The sequence below is a fragment of the Molothrus aeneus genome, chromosome 12, assembly GCF_037042795.1.
Source record: "Molothrus aeneus isolate 106 chromosome 12, BPBGC_Maene_1.0, whole genome shotgun sequence".
Classification (NCBI taxonomy): domain Eukaryota; kingdom Metazoa; phylum Chordata; class Aves; order Passeriformes; family Icteridae; genus Molothrus; species Molothrus aeneus.
The window spans coordinates 20,011,315-20,036,289 of NC_089657.1; the positions used below are offsets into that span (position 1 = coordinate 20,011,315).

General features: G+C 50.5%; 1 protein-coding gene across 5 annotated transcripts in view; it reads right to left on the reverse strand.

Annotated features, from left to right (window-relative positions):
- IQSEC1 (IQ motif and Sec7 domain ArfGEF 1) overlaps positions 1-24,604 on the reverse strand; it is a 302,049-nt gene extending 277,445 nt beyond the window's left edge. For 2 of the 5 annotated variants that reach the window (XM_066558306.1, XM_066558307.1), the window contains exon 1: positions 23,359-23,762. In XM_066558306.1, the coding sequence (XP_066414403.1) occupies positions 23,359-23,624 (266 nt within the window). In that variant the 5' untranslated portion in view covers positions 23,625-23,762. Of the gene's footprint in view, positions 1-23,358; positions 23,763-24,588 lie in introns of those variants that run through there. The other 3 variants (XM_066558298.1, XM_066558301.1, XM_066558299.1) reach the window with 3 other exon arrangements.
- Positions 24,605-24,975: the final 371 nt, after the last annotated feature.

Below are 24,975 nucleotides of genomic sequence, written 5' to 3' on the forward strand. Positions count from 1 at the left end.
TCACAGCCATTTGTAACTCAAAATTATTTTTTTTTCTTCCCTCCACCACCCTAAGAATATTGTGGCAGAAGTTTTGCTTGGGAATACCAGTGTGTCCTATGGAACAGGTGGAGGAATAAAGCAGGGAAACAGCCCTGCTAATCTGGTATTAGCAGGGATTGCTTACAAAGAAAAACAATTTATACACGGGTTTAAAAATTAAACAGAATTTTATGCTGAGAGACTGTTTAGGTTATGTTTTCTTGTTTTATTTTAATGGGCGGGGGGCGGGGAGAATTGTAGAATGCTTAAGGTTGGAAAAGCCCTCTGAGATCATTGAGCCCAACCATGAAGCCAGCACTGCCAGTTCCACATCCTCTTTAGCTCACCTTTACCTTCAGACAGGCTACAAACACACTCAAAGCTGGTTTTTTCCCTGAGGACAGCTGAGCAGTTCATTTACCAGCTTAGAAATGAGAGTCTGGTTTAATGCAGCAAAATTTTAACAGCTTGCCAAGGTTGCTTTCAGGTTTCCCTCTCTACAGTTTCTTTAAACTCCAATTACCACCAAAATAAAAATTAAAATAAAATGTCACCCTTAAGTTTTTGGGAAGAGAAAGTAGATTTGTTATCAGCTACTGGGCAGACTCCTACCCTTCCATGCTCCCAAGGTTCTGTTACTGCTCACCCAGGCACAGTTTGAGCACATCCAAAGCCCTGCTCTGGCTCAGCCCTCACGTTGGGCACACACAGGCACAGCCACAGGGGAGCTCCTGTGCAGCCAGGGACACAGCCTGGGAAATGGGATCAGTCACACCTCATTTGGACACAGCCCTGTGACAAGGTGAGTAACAGCTGGAGATGGACACACACCCCTTCAAAGTGTAATTACAACAGAACTGCCCAAAGTGACACAGAAAGTTCTCTCTTAAGAGCCACCAAATCAATTTAAATTGCCCTGGTTCCACTTGAATCACAGTTATAGCCATTTAATTATTCTCACCTCATGCAGAGCTTTGCACTTAAATAACTTTGCATTTAAATAACTTACACTGGTGCCCTGGGAGCTGCTGGTGAGCTGAGGGAACCCAGAAATGGGTCAGGGTGACATAACCCAAGAGCTCATCACGTCACTGCCCCTGGGAGCCCTGCAAACATCCACTGCTGCAACCTGGATCATGCTTAGGTCATGAACTGCTTGGAGATCACCTGAGCCAGGGCATTCCAGGGCTGCTCCAAAGCCTGCTGAGTGAGATTTATACCCTGGGGCGGGGCCCAGGGAAGAGAGGTGACAAAAAGAAGCCACAAGCTGAACAATGGCACCTGATACCAAACAGATGAACTCACTTTATTAAGCTGACTATTTAATAAAAGCCTATCTCAGCAAATGAAAATATGAGAATTCAATGCTGTCCCATTAAGGAGTTATTTGTATTTCAGCTGTAAATGCTGCTCTTGCCCATGCTGCTGGTAAGGATTTAGTGATTTTTAAAAACTGCACTAACCCCAGTGCTTCTGCAGAACTGATCAATTGTGCCAAAATTTAAGAGCCCTATCTGTTAAACCTGAGCTTTGCAGTGAGGAAATCAGTAGCTTCCCTAGAAATCCATTAACCTGAGTCCCTGTCCTCACACTCCTGCCCCGAACATGGCAGGGTTTTGGCAAAGACTTCAGCAAAATATTCTCCTTCACAAATAAAAACATGGGCCAGTCTCTCACTTGTGGCACTTCACTGCAAGCCAAACATTTTCCACCAGAGAAGCATGAAAATCTAGTGTGTGCCACAGCAAAATATATCAAAAACACAGCCTGAAAAGGTCCTCTCAATGGGGCTGGGATTCTAAACCATGCCTGCAGTACGTGGAAGTTCAAATATTCAATATTGTCAGATTTGACAAACATTCCCATTTCCTCTGCATAACAATCTTTACCCTCTTTCTTCCCCAGTCCTTGACTTGTGCTTTGGGAGGTGACTGATCTCTCCTGCCCCTAGCACAGCAGTGTGAATCTATCTCATTTTACTAATTCCAGGATGTACTGAAATGGCAGCTCTCAGAAAACAGGGCAACCCCCACGAAGAGAGAGCAGTGATGCATCTGACTCCATTGATATCAGAAGGTTAATTAATCACTTTATCATACTATATTATTCTATACTGTATTACACTGTATCTAAACTGAAACTGCACAAGTCCTCAACTTAGCTCAACTGCCCAGAATCTCGTGCCAGTCCTGACACACACACGGATTCAATTGGTCAATTAATCAAAACACTCACACCAGAATCCAATTACCAATTCCCTTCAGGTAAACAATCTTCCACAATGCATTCTACTTGTGAACAACAAGAGGAGCAGCAATTGAGATAAGAATTGTTTTTTCTTTCCCTGAGGTTCAGAGAATGTGAATCCCAGAAAATATCTGTGGGAAGTTGTGCCTTGCTTTTCTCTGTGAAGAGTGTCCTAGCTTGACTATACGATGCTTTTATCCCCAGTTGTCTGTTCTGTTTATGCTGAGTAATAAGTTTTGCACCTTTAAGACTTGTTCCAGAGAGTGAAGGGGGCAGAGAAGAAGATCAGTTTGTTTTCAGACCCTGCACTCACTCCTCCCCATTCCTGCTCCTGGACTGTGTTGTCTGCAGATGGACGGACAGTGGGACAGAGCTCTCCTTTGTTTTAGTTAGTTTTAGCTTGCTGAGGAAAAGAAGTTCCCGGGACTGTGTTTTTTTTTTTCTTTTTTCCTTTTCTTTGGCCCAGTTCAAACCTGCTCTGGCCTGAACACCCAGGGGAGCACCGGCAGCTGCATCTGTGGCCCACCGGGCCGGGCCTGGCCTGCGACATTTCCAGCACTGAGGGACTGATCAGAGCCTGAGTGAGCTGAGCTGCAACCCGGGGAGGGACTTTCTCAGTTTGTCATCTCTTTTGGAGTGGCAAGGGATTTTATTGTTTGATATTGTTCAGGTTTTATTGTTTAATAAACAGGTTTTTCCACTTTTCTCCAAGGAGGTATTTTCTTCCAGACCGATTGGGCAGAGGGGCCGATTGAATCTGCTTTCCCAGAGGAGCCCCTTTGAGGGATTCTCTCCCAAATTTGCCCTGAACCAGGACAAATACAAAGAGAAAAATGGCTACAGACAGCTGTGGACAGGGAAGTCAGGAGAGCTTCTCCTGCACGCTCTCTACGCAATTATTTTAAAACACTTGCCCAGCTGCCAGCTTCTCCTCCTGACAGCTGGCCCTGGCTCCCTCCTGGCCATAGCCTGGCTTCCCTCCACAGGAGATTCAGCCAGAGGCTGGAGAGATGCATTTGGAACAGTGCAGAGATTTGGAGCTCTTTACAATTGGTTTATTATCTTTTCTCCTTCAGTTCTAGAGTGCACCAGCATGCTTTGTGTGTGCTGAACGCTCTGCACAGGAAGGGAAATGATGGTGCAGAGCCCTCAGGCAAGATGAACAGGGCAGTGCCAGCATTTCTTGGTTGTCCCTGGAAAATGTACATCCTAGTTCAGCAGAACCCTTAAATGCAGTGCTTCCAGTAGTCCCACAGACTTCATTAACTCCCTGCGTGCAGTTTAAATGTTTCTGAAGGAATAGCAAAGCTTAGCCCTGCCTGATGCTGAGCAGAAACAGAACACTTGGAATCAAACTGTTAAAGGAACTGCACGGGAGCATTTATTCCTAACAAGCCACACTTGAACTTAGAGCCTGCAATTCATAAACCCCAGCTCCTTTAAAGCCCTAGCAGTTATCTTCTAAAAGAAATACAGAAGAGTGGTGAGGTCAGCCCCATTTTTGAGCATTTTACTTCCCAGAAAAGCCCCTCCAGCAGAGCAGAGTAGCCTCAGTTTTCCATTTCAGAGTGTATTAAATTATTCACACACCATCCCAGTTTCAAAGACAAAGTGGGTTCCTAAACACATTTCCTAGGTCAGTTAATGCTGGGTAATTTGCAAACTTCCATTGTGAGATTCCAGCACAGCTACATAGGCTCCTACATCAAGGATAAACCCCTGCTCTGTTACTATAAAACAGCTCCCCACTTCCCATCTGCAGCTCTTGTAAGGAACAGAAAAGTCAATCATGACACTACTCCTAAAACTCCAAGCAAAGCCATGCAGGTTTGTATGAAGAACTCGTTAGTGCCAGGCTCCAAAATGTCCTTTTCATGCTTCTGAACCATGATCTGCTTCCACACTGCTGACACTCAGCCTGCTGATCAACCCTGAGAATTTAGATAACACCCTGCAGTGTGCACTAATTACCTCAAGCATCAATTACAAGCCCAATAAAGCCATTTGCAAGGAGTGACAGTCAGGAGCTTGCTAGGACTTGATGTCATTCAGCATTATTAAATTTGAAATCCATCCTCATCCCGTGTTGTGCAAGCCAGACCAGAGCTAAGCTGATTTACCACGTCAGGTTACACTTCATGGCCCTGAAACACACGATCTGGAAACAGGAGCAGGGTCTATAAAAAGGCACATAAAAGCAGCTCATAACCTACCAGAACACACACAAGATAAGAAAAGAATCATTAGTTCAATATCAACACTGTATTTCAAATTTGCTGGGGTAAGAGAACTGTAATCTCTTCCAAATAAAGCTAAGTCAACATCTACAAATAAAAGCTACTATATTTATTTGATATCATATTTATTCTCTTGATCCACCACATGTGGTTTTTGTAACATGTTACACCTGTAAGAGCACAGCCAAACCTGAGAAGAGGCATCAGTGCATGACAGTCTCAAAAAGATCAGGGAAAGATGACCCAAAAACGTGCTGTGAGGGCAACCTTTGAAAACCAAGTTCACATCTAACAGAATGAGAAGAAATTAAGAGTTAGAACAAAGTGTCCTCACGTTATCTGTTTGGACAAACAGATGTTATTTGGCCCAGTGCTTGTATCAGGAACTATCAGGAACAATCGGAACCAAGCCCAGAATTTCAGTGCAGAAAGGTGATCCCTTCCTAAGAGGCAGAAATAACCAGAACAGCAGCTCATGTGCTGCAGGTGTTTGAGGGAGGGAATGGCAAAGAGAACAAGAGCAACAACCTGGGTTAATGATGGACATTCAGAGCCCAGCCTCAGCTGAAGGCAGAGCTGCACCCCACTGATGCCAGGACAGGCTGCCCAGAACAGGCCAGTGTTAAAGGAATAAAGCAGGGATTTATTAAAAGGCCTTCAAAGGATGCACCTCGGGCAGTGCAAGAGCCTGGCCAAGGCTCTGCACCAAGATGGATCCCAGGTCACAAGTTTTCACACTTTTATAAGTTTTGGTCCATTTCCATGTTGGGCTTAATTGTCCAATTCCAGCTCCAGGTTATGCAGTCCCATCCTCCCAGTCTGCTCTCCTCAATTCTCTGTTGTTTGCACTTTTTGGGCCCAAAGCTGTAATGGTGTCCTTGGTGCTGGGGCTGGGAAAGGATTGTCCTGTGTGACTGAGCTGTGAGGAGAACTTGCTGACACTTCATATGAAGTTCAGAGTTACACACTAATCAGGACAGAATCTGGAAAATATGAAATCTAAAACTTAAGGCATCAGCACCTCTCAGAAAGTGAGCAAGTTTTCCAACAGCCTCATCTTTCACTGGGGTGGGCACAACACCAGATGTAAACAAAGGCTGGGGCCCCCTCCTGATCCTCTCCTCAGAACATCCTTCCAGCACTGGGGGCAGGAACACAGTAGTAGTTTCTGACTTGGGATTAAAAATACCAGAGGATGTGTTCCAAGCAAGACAAGATATTCAGTCACAAACCCCTTTTAATTGCATTTCACATGGCATTTACAGTTGGGTTCTCTGAATCCCTTTTTAGGAGGGAGGAGAGAAAAGAGGGGGAAGTCCTGTGTTTTCCAGGCTGGCTGTTCTGGGAGGATTTTCTTCCCTTTCTTACATGAAGAACAAGCTCTTCATTAATGCCAAGGACCCAAGAGCAGATGGTTCCAGCAGCCAGCACTGGTGCTATAAGTAGGTTCTCTACGCCCACTCCATGGAACTGGAATTTCAGCAGCACTGAAATGCGAATTCACTGAGATGTGAATGGCAGAACTCCCTCAGAAGTGTGGCACAGCCCCTCCCAGCTGCATCCCACGGATCAGGGCCAAATCCTGCCAGCTCCAGCACTCCTGTGACAGCACAGAGAGCTGCAAGTCAAACAAGCCACTCGTGGCTACTCAGGAATTCTGCTGGCAGCTCGAGCAACAAAGGAAATACAGGCTCAGCACTTCAATGAATGTCCTGATGCTTTGTCAGCAGCCCTGGCCACTGAGAGCCCTGGCTAAACCTGCCACACTTCTTAGTGCCTCAGGTTGATCCATTTACTTAATTATAAACAAGAGATCAGACAGCAATTCATTTTGCTTTGTGGGGAGTTGGGGATTTTCAGTTATTTTTTTAAGTCATTAAGTCCAAGTTAGAGCAAACTTTGTTCTGTGCCCTTTTCTACTGCAGTGCTAAGATTTTTCTCAGAATAACCCAGTTGTGAATTTCCTTTAAGTTCATTGTGTGCTTTAAGTGTTGTATAATAGCAAAAAATTTCTGAATTAGAACAGCAGCTACCCACAACTGCAGTTAGCTCCCCTCAAGGAAGTCTGTCCACTTGCTGGATCTCACCAGATTTCAAAATAAAGGAAACATCAAGAAAACACAGTTCTAAAAACATAGAGCTGCCAGTGTACCTGAAAACACTATAAATATCAGTTGTAAAGTGTTCTCCAAGGGGAAAAAACCAACAACAAAAAACAATACCTTCGACTTGAAGTATTTAAATATCCAAAAGCAGAAGAGAATCCAGCTGGTAAATAGAATGTGGCTGCTGTGCAGGAAGACTGTTAAAGGCTTTCTAAAGTAAAACTGTATTTGGATAATTCCTGAAAAACCCAAGGTCCAATGGACTGCTTAGTCAAATACACTGTAGATATGACATTAAAATATTTTTTTTAACAAAAAGACAAACATCAACATGAAATCTCACTGTAGCTCATTTTCACTGCCTCAACTCATAAGTTGTGCCATATCACTCTTGTTTGCAAAGCTCTAAAAGTCTTTTTTCATGAGGGGAAAAAGAGCAGCTGGGGCATCCCCACCCTCCTGCCTCAGGCAGGCTTTGTGTCCCAGCACAAAAAGGCAGCAGAGAAATGACAGCCAGAAACATCCAGAATTACAGTGAGGATGCCCCCGGGCAGCCAAAACACTTCAAGCTCATTTTTCAACCTCACATTGGTCAGAATGAGCTTCCCCAGGGAGCAGCACAGGGAGTGCAGAGGGAGGGAAGGGGAAAAGAATGCTCCAGGAGAACTGAGAATGCTCCAGGAGAACTGAGAATGCTCCAGGAGAACTGAGAATGCTCCAGGAGAACTGAGAGCAGGTAGAGGTGTCCCAGGCAGACACAGCTGATTTCCTCCTTCAGCACTCCCCTGCTATATTTAGCACAAACTCAAATTGTGCAACCACCACAGAATATTCTGTTGGGTGAGGAAGGACAAAAGGATGGCAGCGGCTGTTTCACCACATTTGGTTGATTGAGGTAAAATAAAGCACAAGGTGTGAAAAGCCATCAGAATCTGAGATTTTTGGTGAGTTTGAGGGTTGGGTTGTTTTGTTTTGGGTTTTTTTAGTTGTTGGTTTGGTTTTTTCATTGTGTTTATTGGGTTTTTTAAAGAAAAACTAGCACATAATGGGAGGGCAGATTTTCCAAAGTATAAATTATTATCCACACTACTTTTATGAAAGGAAACAGGATTTTTTTTTCAAAGCAAGTGAGTGAGCAGGGCTGGGTTTTTCAGTTGCCTTAAGTAAGGCTGCAGTGATGTATTCCTTCAGCTCAGTCTGCAGCATGAAAAATCACATTGTCAGAAGTGCAGAGCATAACCCAGCCACCTCAGCAGCAGCCTTCTCCCAGAGCTACCAAAGCAGCAAAGCCTAAAGCAAGTGCTTTACACAGGAATACCATAATTAATAGTTAATGAGTGGTGCTGTGCAGCTGCTTCTGCTGTTTGGAATCCTGTCCTACCAACAGGAAGCCTTCAACGTGGACTTTGATGCTCACCAGTGGATTACTGGTCACAAGTAAATAAAAATATCTGCAGCTCCGTGGGTAGTGAGACATCAGAAGAATTAGACAGTGGTGTTAAATTTAGAAATACATGTAAAGAACTCACATCCCCATGAAGGAAGTGAAAAGAAAAGCCTGTACAAAACTGGCATGTGAGGCCAAGCTAACAGATGGACCCCAAATATAAACTCCTGGAGGTTTGGAAAGCTCAGCAAAGCCAAAGTTAAATCTGGAGGGGTATCTGCAGTGCTTCTAGAGGAGCTGAAGAGAGCAGGGATGGCAGGAATCTTCCCAAAGCTCTGCTTTCCAGCTGAACAGGAAGAAGGGCTCTGCTCTAAATGAGGAGATTCCCCAAGAGCACCAGGGCTTACAGCAAGAGCCTCAGCCTTTCTATCAGAGAAGGGGTTGGTCAGTGGAAAGAGAAATTCACAACAAGAAATTCACTCACTCTCCAACTGCTGCTGTGCAAGGGGAGACCATAAATGAAGCAGATAAATAATTTAGTCTGCTACCTGCTCTGTTCGGGGATGTGGTATTTTGAGACAGGATGTTTTTTAAACACTGAGGAATAACAGAACAACTTGCTTTTCTGGGCACCCTGTGCCAGGGCCTGCCCACCCTCCCAGGGAACAATTCCCAATCTCCCATCCATCCCTGCCCTCTGGCAGTGGGAGCCATTCCCTGTGTCCTGTCCCTCCATCCTTGTCCCCAGCCCCTCTCCAGCTCTCCTGGAGCCCCTTTAGGCTCTGAGGTCTCCCAGAGCTTTCTCCTGTGCAGGTGAGCACTCCCAGCTCTCCCAGCCTGTGTTCTTTATAGGAAGAATTCCCATTCCAGTGATCCCCCAGGAGGTCTGGAGCAGCTCATGCATTTAACCCTTCTTTATTCACTCCTTCTCAAGTGCATGGGCAGAGCACCAGTACCTCCACACTTCAGATCAAACACAAAATTAGCCAAGAGAGAAGAGAACTGCCCAGCTTTGACAGCATTCCAAGCTTCCCCATCCCCAGGCACTGCTGTTGATTTTGGCTGTTTCCACATCCCAGACAACACAATTATTGCAGCTCAGAACTCTGACTTCTTTCAAACACACAGCTAATTAGAGACTTGAGTTCCTCCATCTCCCAGGAATTGAACACATGAAGATCAAACCACCCCACACTGACATTGCTCTTCAGAAATAAAAGCAACCTGCTTCAGTTAAAGGAAGATATTGTTGATTCTGACCAAGAATTCTCGTAAAACTCACTCCCTGATCAGCTGGCAGAAAGTCAAGAAGCAGCACACTTGAGTCTTTCCTGTTACTTCCCCTGCCTTACAGCAAACATTGCAATTGGTGAAGGTGATGTTGTGCAGTGGACATGAGTTACTCAGGCAGACTCCTGCACAGTCCCATCCTTTGGGAAGGAGCAGCTCTGGGGCAGTCAGGAGATCCCTACCAGCAGCAGCTCCTGCCTCACTGGAACTCCAGCAGCCCAAACCAGCACTCAGCACAGGCAGCAAAGTGGAAATCCTGTGCTCAGTTGAGCAAGTGACATAAATTTGAGATATTTTGTTGGCATTTCAGCTACCAAGGAGCATAATGGCTTACAAATTGGCTAGTTGTCTCTAAATGCTCTTCCTAGGTCCTTTTCTAAGGGTTTTAGAGGAAAGCTTGTAAGGTTTGTCTCAAAAGGCTTTGAGTGTTTAGTTTGTTCCAGTCCATAAATGCCCTGGGGAAAACAGAACCAGTTGTGATTACTGCTCAGTCTTCTGAGGACTGGAATCACCACCAAAATCACAGAGCCTATCACACCAGTTCCATGGCATTTATTGTCACAACAGCAGGCTGCTGAACAGCCACTTCACACAGTCTATTCCTAGATAGAATAGCAGAGCATAAATCAGCACAATGCACAAAGACTGACCAAGTTCCAGACCTGCATGAGCTGAATTGTTAAGCAAAGCTCTGGTGACCTTTGCCAGGTGCCTTTGTAAGGGCGGTTGAGTATGTTGGTGATGCTGAGGTTCACTGCATTGTTAGCATGAGTGAAGTATATTCCAAATTAAATCACATTAGCTGGAAAAGGATTCTTCATCTCATTCTGAGATGTTCAATGACTTCCTTCACTCACAGCAAGATGACTCAAACAGCCTGAGAGGGTCATGCCATGCCACACAGAAACCACCTCTGCTCCTTGCTCAAAGCCTGGGAAGCACTTATTTAAAGGCAAAAAGGCACTTAAAACAAGAACAGAGTCACAGGAGCAAAGCTACAAACTCAGACCACACACAGCACTCCTTCAGCTCAGACTGGCACCTGATTTACCAGCAGTTTTCCTTAGTCCAGAGTAAAATACTCCAACGAGGCCCTAATAGTGCCCACAGTCCTCAGAGCCAAGTGAGGTCAAGGAAATACCAGGTTTTTCATGAGCAAGTGGAGGTGAAGATCATGGCTTGTGTCAGCAAGTTCTGGTGATGTATCACATTACATAATAGGGAAAGCTCAGTGCTGGGAAGCACTTTCCTCGAGAGGTTACATAACTCTGCAATGTGCTTTAAAGAATTCTCCTTTCTTCTTGCTTTCAGAGCAAGCAAGAGAGAGGGCAGAGAGCCCTCATCCCCCTGAGCAGGAGCTGCTCTGATCAGATGCATTTGGGTGGAGATCAGGTCACTGGAGGAAGGGGTCAGATAGGTGAAAAAAAAGGCAGGTGAAGAAATAAAATTTAAAAACCACTCCCAACACATAAAAACACCTTGTGAGATGAGAGCCTGGTATCCATTCTGGAGCACCAATAGCAGCAGCAGGCTCTCAGTGATCAGTTCCAAGACAGGAACATTTCTACCACCTAAAGTTGTCACTACACTGAAGGAGACCAGAGAGTAGGAAAAACCACACAAACCACCAGGTTCTCTCTGCTTTTCCAAGGACTCTTGGCTTCCTCTAAGGTCTAAAGTCCCCCTGGAGACCCTGAGGTGTCACTGATGCCCTGACAGCCCTGAGCCCTGCCCAGGCTCCAGCACAGCCCCTGAGGGATGTGTGCTCACACACTGAGCTGCTCCTGAGCTCATCTCTGCAGCCCCCAGAGCTCCCCCAGCCCTGCCCCAGGAACGGCAGCAGCCCCAGGGGGGACACAGGGACACTGCACAGGGAGCACAGGAGCCTGCAGGGATCCCCTGGGTGGCATCCACACCCTCTGAACAGAGGGAGACATAATTCCTGCTCTCGGTTTTTTCCTGGAGAAGCACAGAGATCAAAATAATTCTTATCTCATTTACTGCTCCTGTGTTTTGGAACATGTGGAATGTGTCGGAAGATTATTTACCTGAAGGAATTTGCTTGATTGGATTGTGGTGTGTTTTGTTTTCTTGACCAATCTCTGCAAGTTGTGTCCTGAGGTCAGTCAGGAGATTTGGTTTTGTTGGGTGCTTGTGCAGTTTCAGTTTAGATGTAGTGTAATATAGTATAATAAAGTAATTAATTAGCCTTCTGATCTCATGGAGTCCTCCTCATCATTCTTCCCTGGTAATCCCATGCCCCTGGTCCTGGCAGCCTGAGGCTGCAGCCACCCCCCACCCACCTTAATGCTGCACAGGACTGCACTGCTGCAGCACTGGGGCACAACCAAAACCCCATTTCATCACTGTGCTCTGAAGAGATTTCAGCAAATCTCCTTTTTAGGATTAAAAGCAACCTGTGCTGCTCAACACAGAATCCAGATCCAAGCCCAACCATTCACTTTTTTAAGCACCAAAGGCCATTTGTAAGGCACAACCCTGGCAACTGGGGAAAGCAGGAGCAGAAATTAATTTCCCTGCCTCTCTCCTTCAGTTCCAGTCACCTGCACACCAGGCTCTGATTAAAAATTAAACCAGCACTAAGGTCAGCTCCATCTACAGCAGGACATGGTCACAGGAGCCTGGCCTGGGCCTGGCAAGCTGCATGCCACTTGAAATAAATATGAGCAGGAAGAACTCTCGACCTTTGATTCAAAAGGTTTCTCCTACCTTATGTGAAGTAGTTTTTATCACCCATTTAGAATTTCCTTGCAATGCAAGCCAGGAGCAGCTATTGAATTCCATGCACAGTCTCAGATCACTGCCTTCAAAGTTTTCCTCCCAAGCCATTTGGAAAAAGGGTCACAGGTAAGTTCCTTCACTCCTGATTCTCCTCCCTTCCACACCTGGCACTTTCATCTCCAAACACTTGCCTGGCACAGCCCAAACACAGCCCACTGGGCAGGGGCAGTGCTCCATGTCAGCACTAACTCTGTAGAGCACTGGTGTCACAATCTCAGCAAACCTGAAATAAAGTCAGCTTCCTCCCTTCCTGAAAGACAAAGTCATTCTCTCAACCCTTGACAACATCAAGCACTCAAGAAGCGGTGGACTCAATTAAAAACTTAAAATAGAACCAAGCCTGAAAGCTGAACACAGATTTTTTTTTTCCTTATTCAAATCTAGCTGGTTCATTTGCATTGGATCCCAGCCCCCCCCCCTTGCACAGCAGGGCCTCATCTTTGGGTCTCAATCAGGGAGATCAACAGCAGGAAAGGCTGTGCTAAATGAAGGGGAAAATCCTCCAGGAAGGAGCCATGGGAAGGGTCAGACATCCCCACTTTGCCTTCCTGTAATGAGAGGCTGCTCACCCCTGTGGCATTGCACACCCAGGTTATGTGCGTGAATTGAGATACAAGAGGATAAAGGCTAATTTTGCCTTTAAAGAGATCAGGACAGAGGGTTTGGTTTTAGCAGTGAATTTTACCAAGAGTCACACTGAGGGTTTGAGAATGCCCACCCACAATCCTGCCTAGGTGAAGCAGAGAGCCAGGCAGGATGAACAGACTAAAGGAGATTTTCTTTGGAGTGCACTCTGCTTCTCCAGCTTGAAACCAAAATCAAATTCTTCTTCTGCCCTGGGCTACACAGAAAGATGGAATGCAAGGAAAAGTCAAAATATACCTGTTCTCCACAACACAGAGCCATTAATCAGAACTCCCAGCAGCAAATAAAACCCCCAGGGAATATTCCTACAACTGTGAATTCCTTCTTTGCTGTCACTACAAGGACTTTCCACACAAACAGCCCAACCTGCTCTCAAAGGACACCTCAGCACGAGCTGGAGAAAGGCAGCCTAAACCTCAGGGAACACAGAGCACACACAGCCCAGGCCATGGTGCCACTGGATCCTGGCACTCCAGCCAAAAATTTAAAATAATGATCTGTCAGGGTGCTTTGGGTTTGAACAGCAATGCTTAAATTTCCAGAGGAATACCTGCCTGCCTCCCAAGGCAGCCAGGAGGGAACAAAGGAGCATCCAGCAGAACATTTCTGAGCCAGCTCCTGCTCTGAATTCCCTGGCAGAAGGAAGGTGAAGGGCCAGGTGAGCAGCAAGGATGCAGAAGAAGGATGACTCAGGGCTCTGCAATCCCCTGAGGTCCCTCCTAAGCCAGCACAGCACAAGGTCCCAGCTGCACCACAGGAGGAGAATCCCACCTGCAGCCTGCCCTGGGCATGGGACTCAGGGCAGCTCACATCCCCTGCCCTGCCATGGACCTTCCCCTTCTATTCCCTGCTCTGAGCACCAGCTCCAGCACAGCACTGAGGAGAGCATCCCCAGAGCAGACCTGGCAAGCAACCCCTGCAGCAGCTCTGGGTGCACCCAAAGGCTCAGTGCCCTGCCTGTCCTGCCAAGAAACCACGCTGAAAGAATATTGTTATCCACCACAATCCATTGCAAGTGGGTTTGCTTTCTTATCATTTGTCAAAAAAAACCCAAAAGATCACCTTAATTCTAGTGAAATATAACTTTCTAAATTCAGAAAACCATACCAAGAGATCAAGGCTGCAGATTGATGGGACCTGAACTGGAAGCCAATCATTTGTCTGCAACGATTCACATGCATCCCTGACATTTCACTGTATTTCCAGGACCATTAATAGCACACAGAAGACAAACAAACAAGATTTTATATTCCCCATGTGTGAGCAGCGAGACATTACCTTCACAGAAAAAACAAAATGTTGCTGCAGTGAACCTCTGAAATTGAGGCAACCTAGACCAGTCAAGCAAAGAGAGGTTGTGCCCACCTCCCATTAAAGGATTTACTCACATTAAAGGATTTACTCCCATTAAAGTGTCCAATCCTTACCTGTAACCAGCCCCAGCAAGGCACTGAGCTCTGCTGACCCCAATGTGCTGCTCAGCTCTGCCCAGCCCCAGCGTTCCCCTGAGCACTGAGCTCCCCCCTGGCCCTGGGAGGGTCCCACCAGCTCCTCCTGGGACACTCACCTGGGCACACTCAGGTCCCATTGACACCTCCCTAGTGAAGGTACCACCCCACAGCTGTGTCTTATTAACTCAGGGATTACCAACAGCTGCTCTGCTCGTTGAGATGCAGTCAGAACTTCAGAGATGATTCTTTGCTTACACAAGAGCTGGGTGGCCTCAGCCCCCTCCTTGTCCCAGGTGTGTTTCCTTCTGCACAGGGCCCACATTTTCCCAGCCTTTCCCTTTACCACTGACATTCCTGTAGAAGTTTTCTTGTTGTCCTTGATGTCCCTGGCCAGATTTAACTCCACCAGGGCTTCAGATTCCCCAACAGAATTGTCTGAGGACAATCTCCTGGTGCTCCCCCATATCTCCATGTTCCACACCCAAAAGGAGCAATTAAAAGCTCCCAAGTCACCTGCAGTCATTGTGAGCCAGGAGAAATCCAGCAAAGATGGAAACCCCTGACAAACATCAACTCCCAGCTGCATCCCAAAGCCTGCAGAAGGCCAGGAGATTGCTTCACCACCTTCCCCTGCTGCTTTCTTTGCCTCATTACAGAATGAAGTGAATTCACATTTAGCAAATCTGAATTGCTGTGCTGCAGTTACAGATGTATGACATGCAGGCCTTTGTCTCCACTTGTGTTTGCCGGGGAAGTCTGACTAGAAATCTTATTAACATGCAAATAATGTATATTATATTTCAATCAGTCGCTATAGAGAGCTACTCAGTGGCAGCATTTGTCTTATCTAGCACAGCAGTAGCACTCAGTCTACTCAGACACCTCGCAGCAGAATAATTCCTTTCCTGCGAACGTTTTAAAACGGCACCACTTGAAAAGAAAGTTTGTCTCGGCACTTCAAGACAAAACTTCGCTCATGAATCTTCAGCTGCGTTCGCAGCAGCCCTTCCGCCGTCTGGGGAGACGCAGGAGGAGCGGAGGTGTTGCCATTGGAAACAGTCCCACGCTCCAGATGTGGCTCTGCAGCTGAGCAGGGAGAGCGGAGCCAGCAGAGGGAGCACGGCCCGGGAGCGGAACCGGGATGGAGATCAGGACCGGCATGGGAATCAGGACAGGGACCGGGATGGGGAGGGATGGAGGCCCCCCCGAGTGCTTCAAACCCAACAGGACACAACAGCCGGGAATAAAACCCACCAGTCGGGGATTCAGGTTCTGCTGGGAAAACTGATCTGTTCTGCAGCACTTCACCCTCTTAAAAAGTTCTGGCCATTTTGCAGCAGACTCAGCTCTGGAGCCAGGCTGGGAGAGCTGGGGATGCTCACCTGGAGAGGAGAAGGCTCCAGGGAGAGCTCAGAGCCCCTGGCAGGGTTTGAAGGGGCTCCAGGAGAGCTGGAGAGGGACTGGGGACAAGGGATGGAGGGACAGGACACAGGGAATGGCTCCCAGTGCCAGAGGGCAGGGATGGATGGGATACTGGGAGGGAATTCCTGGCTGGCAGGGTGGGCAGGCCCTGGCACAGGGTGCCCAGAGCAGCTGTGGCTGCCCCTGGATCCCTGGCAGTGCCCAAGGCCAGGCTGGACGGGGTTTGGAGCAGCCTGGGACAGTGGGAGGCGTCCCTGCCCATGGCAAGGGTAGGATGGGATGATTTGTGGTCCCTTCCAACCCAAACCAGCCTGGGATTCATTCTCTGATTTTAACATTATTAGTTTTTCCTGCCACAAACCACACAAACAACATCATTAAACTCAAACAAGTTGGTTTAGAGCCACGAGGGCACCCAGGATTTTAAGAGGCTTGTTTGTCTCAAGTGTGCTTTTTAACACAACCATTTCTCAGCCCAGCTGAGCAGCCCATTAGGAGAAGATCATTAACTCTGACTTGCCCAGCTGTAAAAGAGCCATCAGTCCCCCTGCTCCTTGTGCCAAGGTAGGGAACAGGGCAGCAGGAGGGACTGAGAGACACCTCCTGCTCCTGTCCTCAACCACAGGGCAATGACCATTGACAGCAACAATTCCTACCCACATTTCTGGGCAGCAAAACCAGCATCTCCCACTGTAGCACAGTAACTACAACAGCTGAGAATTCCTGTATTTTAGGAAATGCTATGAAGGATCTGGAGAGGAATTCCTAGCAAGGAATGTGGGGAAGAGAGCAGCCCACGGACAGGTACCCAGCACCAGCAGGATGCACCATCACATCCATCTCTTCAAGCCACGCTGCTCTGCTGCACCACAGCCTGCTCACACTGTCTCCATTTCCAATTCTACAATTCTGCTGAGAAAAACAGTGCAATTAGGCAGGGACACGGGCAGAAAGGAATTATGACAACCTCATTCACGGGCTCGCTGAGCTAAGATGAAAGGCAGGAGCGCTGGCAGGTATAGCCTGAAAGTATCTGCAGGCTGCAAAACACACCAAAAAAAGGTGCAATTAACATAATAGAGAGGGCCTGAGTCGGAATGATGGGATCAAATTAGAATAATGCAAGTGTGGGCTGCACATCAGGAATTACTTCTGACCTGCAAAATCCACTTACCTAAGCAGCTTCCCACACACCTCCTTGGGGCCTGGCATGGCATGACCTCCCTGCACCTGCACGCAGGAGCCTGGGGCAGAGCACATGGAACAAACCCACCTGGGACAGGCTGCCTGCTCTGGGGGCAGCTCTGCCCCGACTGGGGATGGCAACCCCAGCTGAGCCTACAGAGTGGCACTAGAGAGCAACTGGGGATGGCAACCCCAGCCTTCACATGTGACCCCAGCTGAGCCCCAAAGTGGGGATGGCAACCCCAGCTGAGCCCCCAAACTGGGGATGGCACCCCCAGCTAAGCCCCCAAACTGGGGCAGCTCTGCCCAGGGTGGGGCCATGGCCCCAGCTGAGCCATGAGCTCCAGGGACACTGAGCGCACTGTGGTGCTCTGTGGGTCTGCAGCACACCATGGACACCAACCTGAGCACTGTCAAGCAGGGGCTGCTCCTCCTGCCCTCAGGAAATCCCTGGAGGAAGGCTCAGCCTCTGCACCCACTCTGGGCTCAGCTCAGCACCACTGACCAGCACATCAACAGCCAACTTCTTCTGCTGGGTCTAAAAAATCAAATTAAGCTTTTTGAGATGCTGCTGGCAAGGAGGATTTAAGAATTTACTATTTCAACGTTAATAATTTAGTCCCCTATCAGTATGCTGTAGGAAAACACCTTGAAATGCCTGGCTCTTATTCTTTCAGAGCTCTGTGATCTGCCCTCAAATCAGCTCTTCCTGAAGACACTTTTTTGGGTGTGCTGTATTTTGCTTCAGGTTTTCAAAAGAGCTGCAACTGATTTTTTTTTGCCAGAACGTACCTTCCCTAAGGACTGAAGGAGCCTTGTCCTCCTGAGCAAATAACCAGGGCAAGGAGGCTGCAAGGTCCAGAGATGTGCATGTCTGTTCTTCAGCTCCTCCCCATGGTTTGTCACTTGGAGTGGGCAAAGCTCAGCATCCCCACCCAGCTGGAAGCTCAGAAGCAACACTGCCTTTTAGTGTTGACCCCAAAAACATTGCCTGGTCCACCAACCCAAAGCTGCCAAGTTGTGAGGAGCCAAGGACAGGCGGAGGTGCTGCAGTGAGAGCCTCCTTCCACAGGGGCCATCCTGCTCCTCTGGCTGCTGTGGTTTCTGGTAAAACCCAGCAAAGACTGGCACCACAGAGCAGGAGAGGCCTTCCCTCCGTGGGTGGGGACAGCCAGCAGGGCCCTGCTGGAGCTCCACACCTGTGTGTGCACAGAGCAGCAGATCCACGCTGGCCTGGAGGGAGGGAAGGGAGGTTCAGACCTGGCCCCCAGCAGCTCTCAGGGGCTCACCAGGCCCCAGCATCCATGCACATTTCCAGATCTTTTCCAGAAGTGCACCTCTGGAAGTGTTTTGCAGTTTCCTCGAGAGTGAATTCACAAGGAAGGGCATCAAAGCAGCAAGGAGCACAAAAATGCACTTTGTTCCTAAAGTTCAGAACACAACTGCAAAGTTGGGAGGCTCAAAAGCTGTGCTCTGTGTCAACACAATAAAAAGCTTCATCAGAGGAGGATTCCACATCCAGTGAGTCCTGGTAATTCTTTGGTACTGCTCTGCTCTAAATGGGACATGTTTACTGCAAGTTTCAAAACCATCTTTAAAGCTATTGTGTTACAGCATGGGTTACTTTCTGCTACACTGGTTTTTCTCTCCCAAAACAACGCCTATTTCCGCTGTTCTCTTTCTGGACCATGTTCTCCCTTCCCCCTCTGACTTCCCAGGAGCTTTATTGATAACCAGCACTCTGCTCTGTCATCCCTGTGCTCCCGGCACCCCCTCCCTGCCTTGGTTTATTGATTATACAGCACATATCAGCTTGCAAATGAATTTGTCTTTATGTGTTATCATTTAGCTGAATGTTTAGCAGATATTAAGTACCAGAATTCGCCAATATTTCAGAGATCCAAAATAATTTAGCTGAGTTTAGTTAGCAAGTTCACATCTTCTTCCTCACACTATTGATTTCCTGCAGCCTGCCAGCTGCTGCACAAATGCCTGTTCTAAGGGATGCTCACTCTTGTCCTGCTGTCCAAATCACAATAATGACCCCAGAATGAGGGCTTCAAAAGCAAAAGCACTCCCTTCAGTGTGAAACTCTCACTCTCAGGGCTCAGCAGTCCCACTGTTCCAGTTATGGATTGAAAATGAAGCAAACAGGGTTCTTTTAAGTTATTCGGAGGTGCAAGTTTCTGCCCAAAGCTGGAATCACACCATCCCTGCCTGCTACACGGCTGACAGGACACACAGCACCCTGCAGGAATAACCTGCTCACCCTGGACTCAACCTGTGCCTCCCACATGGATGCATTCCTCAGCAGCTGAGCCAGACAAACCCACAGGGGTGCATCCCTGGTAAGAACTGCCCTGGTTCCCCACAAAGCACACTTCCCCAGCAGCTGCCGGAGAAACAGGAGCCAGCAGCAGCGCTTCATCTCCATCCCTGCTGCCAAGGAGGCAGAGGAGGCAGAAGCTGCCCAAGCAGGAGCCTCCTGGAGCAGCTGCCGGGTTCCTCCAGCGGAGCACACAAACACAAACACGCTGCTGCTGGAGCGCGGCGCGGGAGGGAGATGGGATTTGCGTCATTCACACAGCCTGTCTCAGCAAAGGACATCTCTGGAGGGAGAGAAAACAAGCCCTGCTGGTCTCTACACTAATGCAATGTCTGCTGCTGAGGCTGTGCAGGGCAGCTCAGCCACAGGCCAAGTCACAAGCTGCCTTATGTAGGGCACAAGGAGCCTTCACATGTGACTGTCACCAGAGCAACAACTTCAGCTGCTCCCAGCACACCTCGGGACCCCAGCGGCTCCCAGACACTCTGGGGGTGTCTCACAGCTCCAATCCGGGGCTGCCGTGGCCCAGACAACAAAAGCAGCCCCAGATTCATTTAAAAATAAAACAGCCAGGCCAGGTGCAGAACTCAGAGCGAGCTGCAGCACAGCCCCTTCCTTCAGACGGTTCTGTCTTAGCAGACAGCTCTGCTCTGCCTCCTGCTCAGCCTCTCAGCAGGCACCTTCTCCGTGGAACAGCAGCACAGCTTTTAACTTGATTAGGATAAGCACAAACATGCCTCCCTAAGCTGAGAGGGGCCAGTGTTGAGTTCTCAGACACACAAAACTATCCTTGTATAGATGTGAGAAAATGCAGTGCATTTGGGTTTACTCCCCCCAAAAAGTGCATTATTGAATTACACCGAGGAGCTGAGCTCTAGAGGCTCTTGCTGCTTCTCAAACATTAGATGAAATGGATTCACTCAAAATTAGCCTTATGCAACTCAGAGTTAAACACCTTAATGAGTTAAACACCTATTGTTGTCTTCCTCGTGCTGATTCATCACACCTAACAAAGCCTCGTTATCAACTATTCTCATTTCCACCAGTGCATTGTAATGTTGATTTGCTCTCAGCAAATCATTGTAAAATCAGTGAGACTGCCCCCGAACCTTTTTTGGTCTGTTCTTGCAGGATAAGCAGCACACCTGCACCTGCTCACCCAGCCCTCTGCTCCTCCCTTCCTCCCTTCTTCCATCAGCAACTGGCACAAAAGAAACTTTTTTCCCACTCTGGGATTTTCTGGAAGTGCATAAACCAGCTTATTTTTATATATTTATATGCAAACTATTGGACTGAGTTTCTTTCTTCCAGAAGCCTATCTCAGGGCTCATTAACTGTTCCCCTCCTCACAAGCTACAGAATTTCTATAACTACACCAGCTTTTCCAAATTATTTAAGCAGCCTTCACCTGTATATTCCTTCCATTGTAAGAACTGAAAGCTTTTAGGACTTGTGGGGATTTTGTTGTTTAGGTTGTCAGATTTCTTTACTCTCTTTTATTAAGACCTAACCATAGTCATATTATCTAGTATAACTTTTCCATACTTCCTTTTATACAAGTTAACCACATCTGGCAATATGGGACCCCTGTCAGGGAGCCACAGCCTCCTCACACAGGTGGAGCTGCTGCAGGGCAGGAGTCTAAGCAGTTTAGAAAAGTTGTTCAAGTTAAGGTACAAGACAACTTCTAAAAGCCCTGGTGTATTTGACTAAGAGAAGCCTGGTTTCCTTTCCAAATGATTCCATTATTTTTAGCTTTGAAGTACAAAAGTGTCAGGAGGAGCAGTGGTCACTGCCCATTTCAGCATCACTGGCACCTGACACTGAACTTCAGCAAACAAGGGATCCTCATGCCCACCCACACATCCCCCAGGTGAATGGGACAATTGGCTCAGAGGAAACAGGCTGAGCTCCTGAGAGCAGAGCTCCAGACCCCTGGAAGCTGCAGGTTGGGCTGCCAGGAAGCTGAGGGAACAGTGGGACTGGGAGAAGCCTTTAAAACAAGGGCATTATTCTCTAGTTTGCAAGCTGGAGACTTTCTCCATCTTTTGCATCCAGCCAGAGAATGAACTGATGCCATGAGTGGCTCCTGCCCTGCTCTGGACAGCGTGGGGCCTCAGCAGCCACAGCACAGCCCCTGTGCCAGGCCCACGGGGGTGACACAGCCACCCACCCAGCCAGGCAGGGCCACCTGCACAACAGAAGGGGCTTCCTCCCCCGGGAGAACAATTCTGGGGGAGGAGAGGGGACAGCAGGACTGCCCAGCTGAAGGTGGCCCCGAGGCTGTGGCTCCCCAGGCAGGCACGTGGGCCAAGGGCCTGGGCAGCTGCACAGGGCTGGCTCCCAGCTCCCCACTAAGCCCCCAGGCTATGCCTCAAAGCAATACAACTCTGCCATAAATATCCCAGATTAATTCTGATCCCAGCATCAAATCCACTTAAGAGACTTAAAAGCCTCTGAGTGCCCAGAGCTGCCTGCCCAAGGAGGGCTCTGCAAATGAGTCCTGGGCTGCAGAGGAGAAATATTATCAAACAAGGCAAGCCATTTGTACAATTTTTGGTAATGTCGTTTACAAGAGACAAATGGGACAAGATAGCTGAGTTGACATCTTGTACTACAAGCACAGCCACAAAAATCCTCGGGTACTGGACATGGAGGCACAGGATAGGATTAGTGTAAATATTCCAGGTTTTCTGGAAACACCTCTTTCTCCTTAAAGGATTGATTGATTGACTGATTCATTGACTGATTGATTGATAAATGACAGCATGCTCTCCAGTTTATTAAAGGAGCTATTTACTTTCAGAGAGACACCTCTGTTTATAAAAAAGACTAAAGTGATTACCCCAGCATCACAGGAAAAGAAGCTCTGTTATCACTGACAGCAAGAAGGGCGCTGGGGAGGCAGAGCCGCTTCCCTTCCCAGTCTGCTCCTCTGGCCAAGGGCAAGGCTTGGGAGCAGGAGCAGGCAAAGGGGACACCGAGTGACCAGCGACCCTCCTGAAGCCTCCACAGCAGCGCTGAGCAAACGCTGCCTCGGAGCGCCAGCACCGCCGGCTCCGAGCACAGCAGCGGCGGCAGCAGCGCTTCCACCGTGCCGGGACATCCCTGCCCGACACTGCGCTCCGGAGGGCGATGCTGCCGAGCCCAGCGGGGCTGCCCGAGCCGCTCCCCCGGGCCCCGGCAGCTCCCGGGCGAGCGAGCGGCGCCTCCCGCAGCGGGACGGACACCCCGGGCACCCGCTCGGGCCGGGGCTCGGGCCGGGGCTCGCCCTCGCTCAGGCGATGCCGTATCCGCATCCCGGGGCTGGCGGCGGCCGGGAGCCGCCGCGTCTGTATTTATAAACCTGAGGAATTCGAGCGCAGCGGATCACAAACAGCCCATTGTGCTGTGTCAAGCAGCGAAGTGGGCTCGTAATCCCATGCATGCTTTTCCCACTCCGCTCCGGGAAAGCCAAGCCTTAAATACTTTTCCAGAAGTAAAAACACGCCGGGAAAGCGCCGACCTCAGTTCTTGCTATTCCCGAATCCCTGCTGCTTCGGAACCGCGCAACTAAGCGGCTTTCGCAGCGCTGGGGAAACGCAGACGATTAATTACAGCTTAGAGAGGCTGGAATAGATGCGGCGGCCGGGAGCGAAGGCGGCCCGAACGGGGCGAGCTGGCGCTGGCCCGGGCCAGCCCGCCGGTGGCGAGCGGCCAATGTTTACTGACCCCTGGCCGGGTCACTTTCGATAGCGGCCGGAGCCAGGGGCCGCTCCTGGGCAGCGCCCGGGGCATCTCCGGGGGCTGGGCGGCTCCCCCCGCCGGGTACCCCCGCTCCCCGCGGCGCTCGGAGCGGCAGCGAACGCGTACGGGGAGAAGGGCAGGGCTCGCCCCGCTGCTCCCAGCCAGCGAGCTCCGCGACCGCGGCTCTGCCCGGGGCATCCCCCGAGCGCCGCGGGCGGCGGCGGCCGCAGGGACAGCCACGGGCACGGACAGCGGGGCAGCTGGGGAGCCCCGGCTCGAAACCCCCCGGGAGCCCGGCCAGGGAGCGAGTGAGACACGGGCACCGAGGCCGGGGCCACCCCTCCGCAGCCCATCGCTGTCCCCCGAGCCGCCCGGGGCACACCCCGCAGGGAGTCCCCCTGCTACCAGCCTCGGGCGGCCGAAGGCGGGAGGGGAAAGGGAAGGGAAACCCCGCTAGGGAAACCCCCTGCGCGAAAAAGGGGAAAAGGGGCAAAGAAAGGCGGGCAGCGCTTACTTCTCGTGCCTGGCGTTCTCCTGGATGGCGCTCAGCACCCCCGGGGGCGCGGGGGGGACGCCCTGCTGGAGCCGGCATGTGGCCAGGTGCCGGTGATGCTCGTCCTGCAGGCAGGCGTTTTCGTGGTACAACTTGGCCACTTGCTGCTCCAGCTCGTCTATCCTCCGCTTCTGCTTCTCCAGCAGCTCCTGCTGCGTCTCGATAATCTTGTTCAGCTCCTTCAGGTACTCGGCCGCCTTGCTGGGGTTCTCGGCGGGGCTCTCCATGGCCGCCCCGCACCTCCGCGGCGCGGGGGGGGCAGGCGCCGGCCAGCGCGCTCCGCTGGCAACTTAAGCGAGAGGGGAGGAATAAATAGCCCGGCGGGGAGCGGCGCCCCGCGAAGCCGCGCGTCCCCTCCTAGAGCCGCGGCCGCCCGGGCGGGCGGCGGCCCCGCGCCGCCATTGCTGCCGCTCGGCCCCCGCCGCCGAGCGAGGGCAGGGCCGCCGGCCGGGGGAGCCGGAGCCGCCGCCGGAGCCGCCCGGAGCCGCCCGGGCTCCGCCGCACGGCGCTGTCCCCGCGCCCGTCCCGCCCTGCCCGAGCCGCAGCCGGGCTCGCCCGTCGCCTGGCAGCGCCCGCGCCCCCGCCGCGCTCGGAGCCGGGCATGGGCAGGGGCGCGGGCCGTCCCTGCGCCGGGCCCGCCGCTCCCCGCCTCCCCCGCCGCCGCCGGGATGCGCTTAAGTAACGGCGGCCGCTCCTCCGGGGGGCCGGCGGGGGCTCGGCGAGCGCCCCATCCGCGCACCGCATCCCCAGCTCTGCATCCCATCCCCGCATCCCATCCTGCATCCCATCCTGCATCCCATCCCTGTATCCCATCCCTGTATCCCATCCCTGTATCCCATCCCTGTATCCCATGCCCGCATCCTATCCCTGTATCCCATCTCCGCGCCCCATGCCCGCGCCCCGTCCCGGCGCAGCTCCGGCCCCGTTCCCCGCGGCGGGAGAGCCCCGGGAGAGGTGCGGGAGCGCTCTGGGGAGCGGGGCCCGGGGCGGCGCGGGGAGCAGCGCGCTGTGCGCGGAGGCGGGCGGGGACCCGGCCTGCGGGACCGGAGCTGTCCCTGCCACAGCTGGGGAGCGCTCCCGGGGCGGGGGGGCCAGCGGGGGTGGCCCCCCGAGCCGGGAGCCCCAGCAGCACGCCCCAAGTCAGGCAGCAGAGCCCTCCGCCTCTCCCGTCAGCATCCCTGGCGTTAAAACCTCTGTTGGTGAAACGCTGCTTCCCGCTAAGGCTGCATCAAGCCAAGAAAAGTTGCTGAGGTTTTTGGTCCTGTATCATCCCAAGTGTGTGTTGGGAATGCTTGTGAGAACCGGGAGTAGGAAAGGGAAACGGGGAGATACTGCAGGAAGAAGATAGGAAGCTGAAGACGTGATTTTCTCCTCCCTTCCTCTTTATGTCTCCTTGTTTTTTTTCTATTTTTTCTACCTCTTCTGTCCATTTTTCCACTTTCAAGTTTACAATTAATAAAATGTTCTTAGAGGGGTTGTTCTGCTATCACTGACGCCCCGACCCTTCGTGGTGGAGTCAGCGCTTCCTCGCCTCTGCCAGGACGCGCCTGTGCTCCAGGAGCGCGGCCGGTGCCGCAG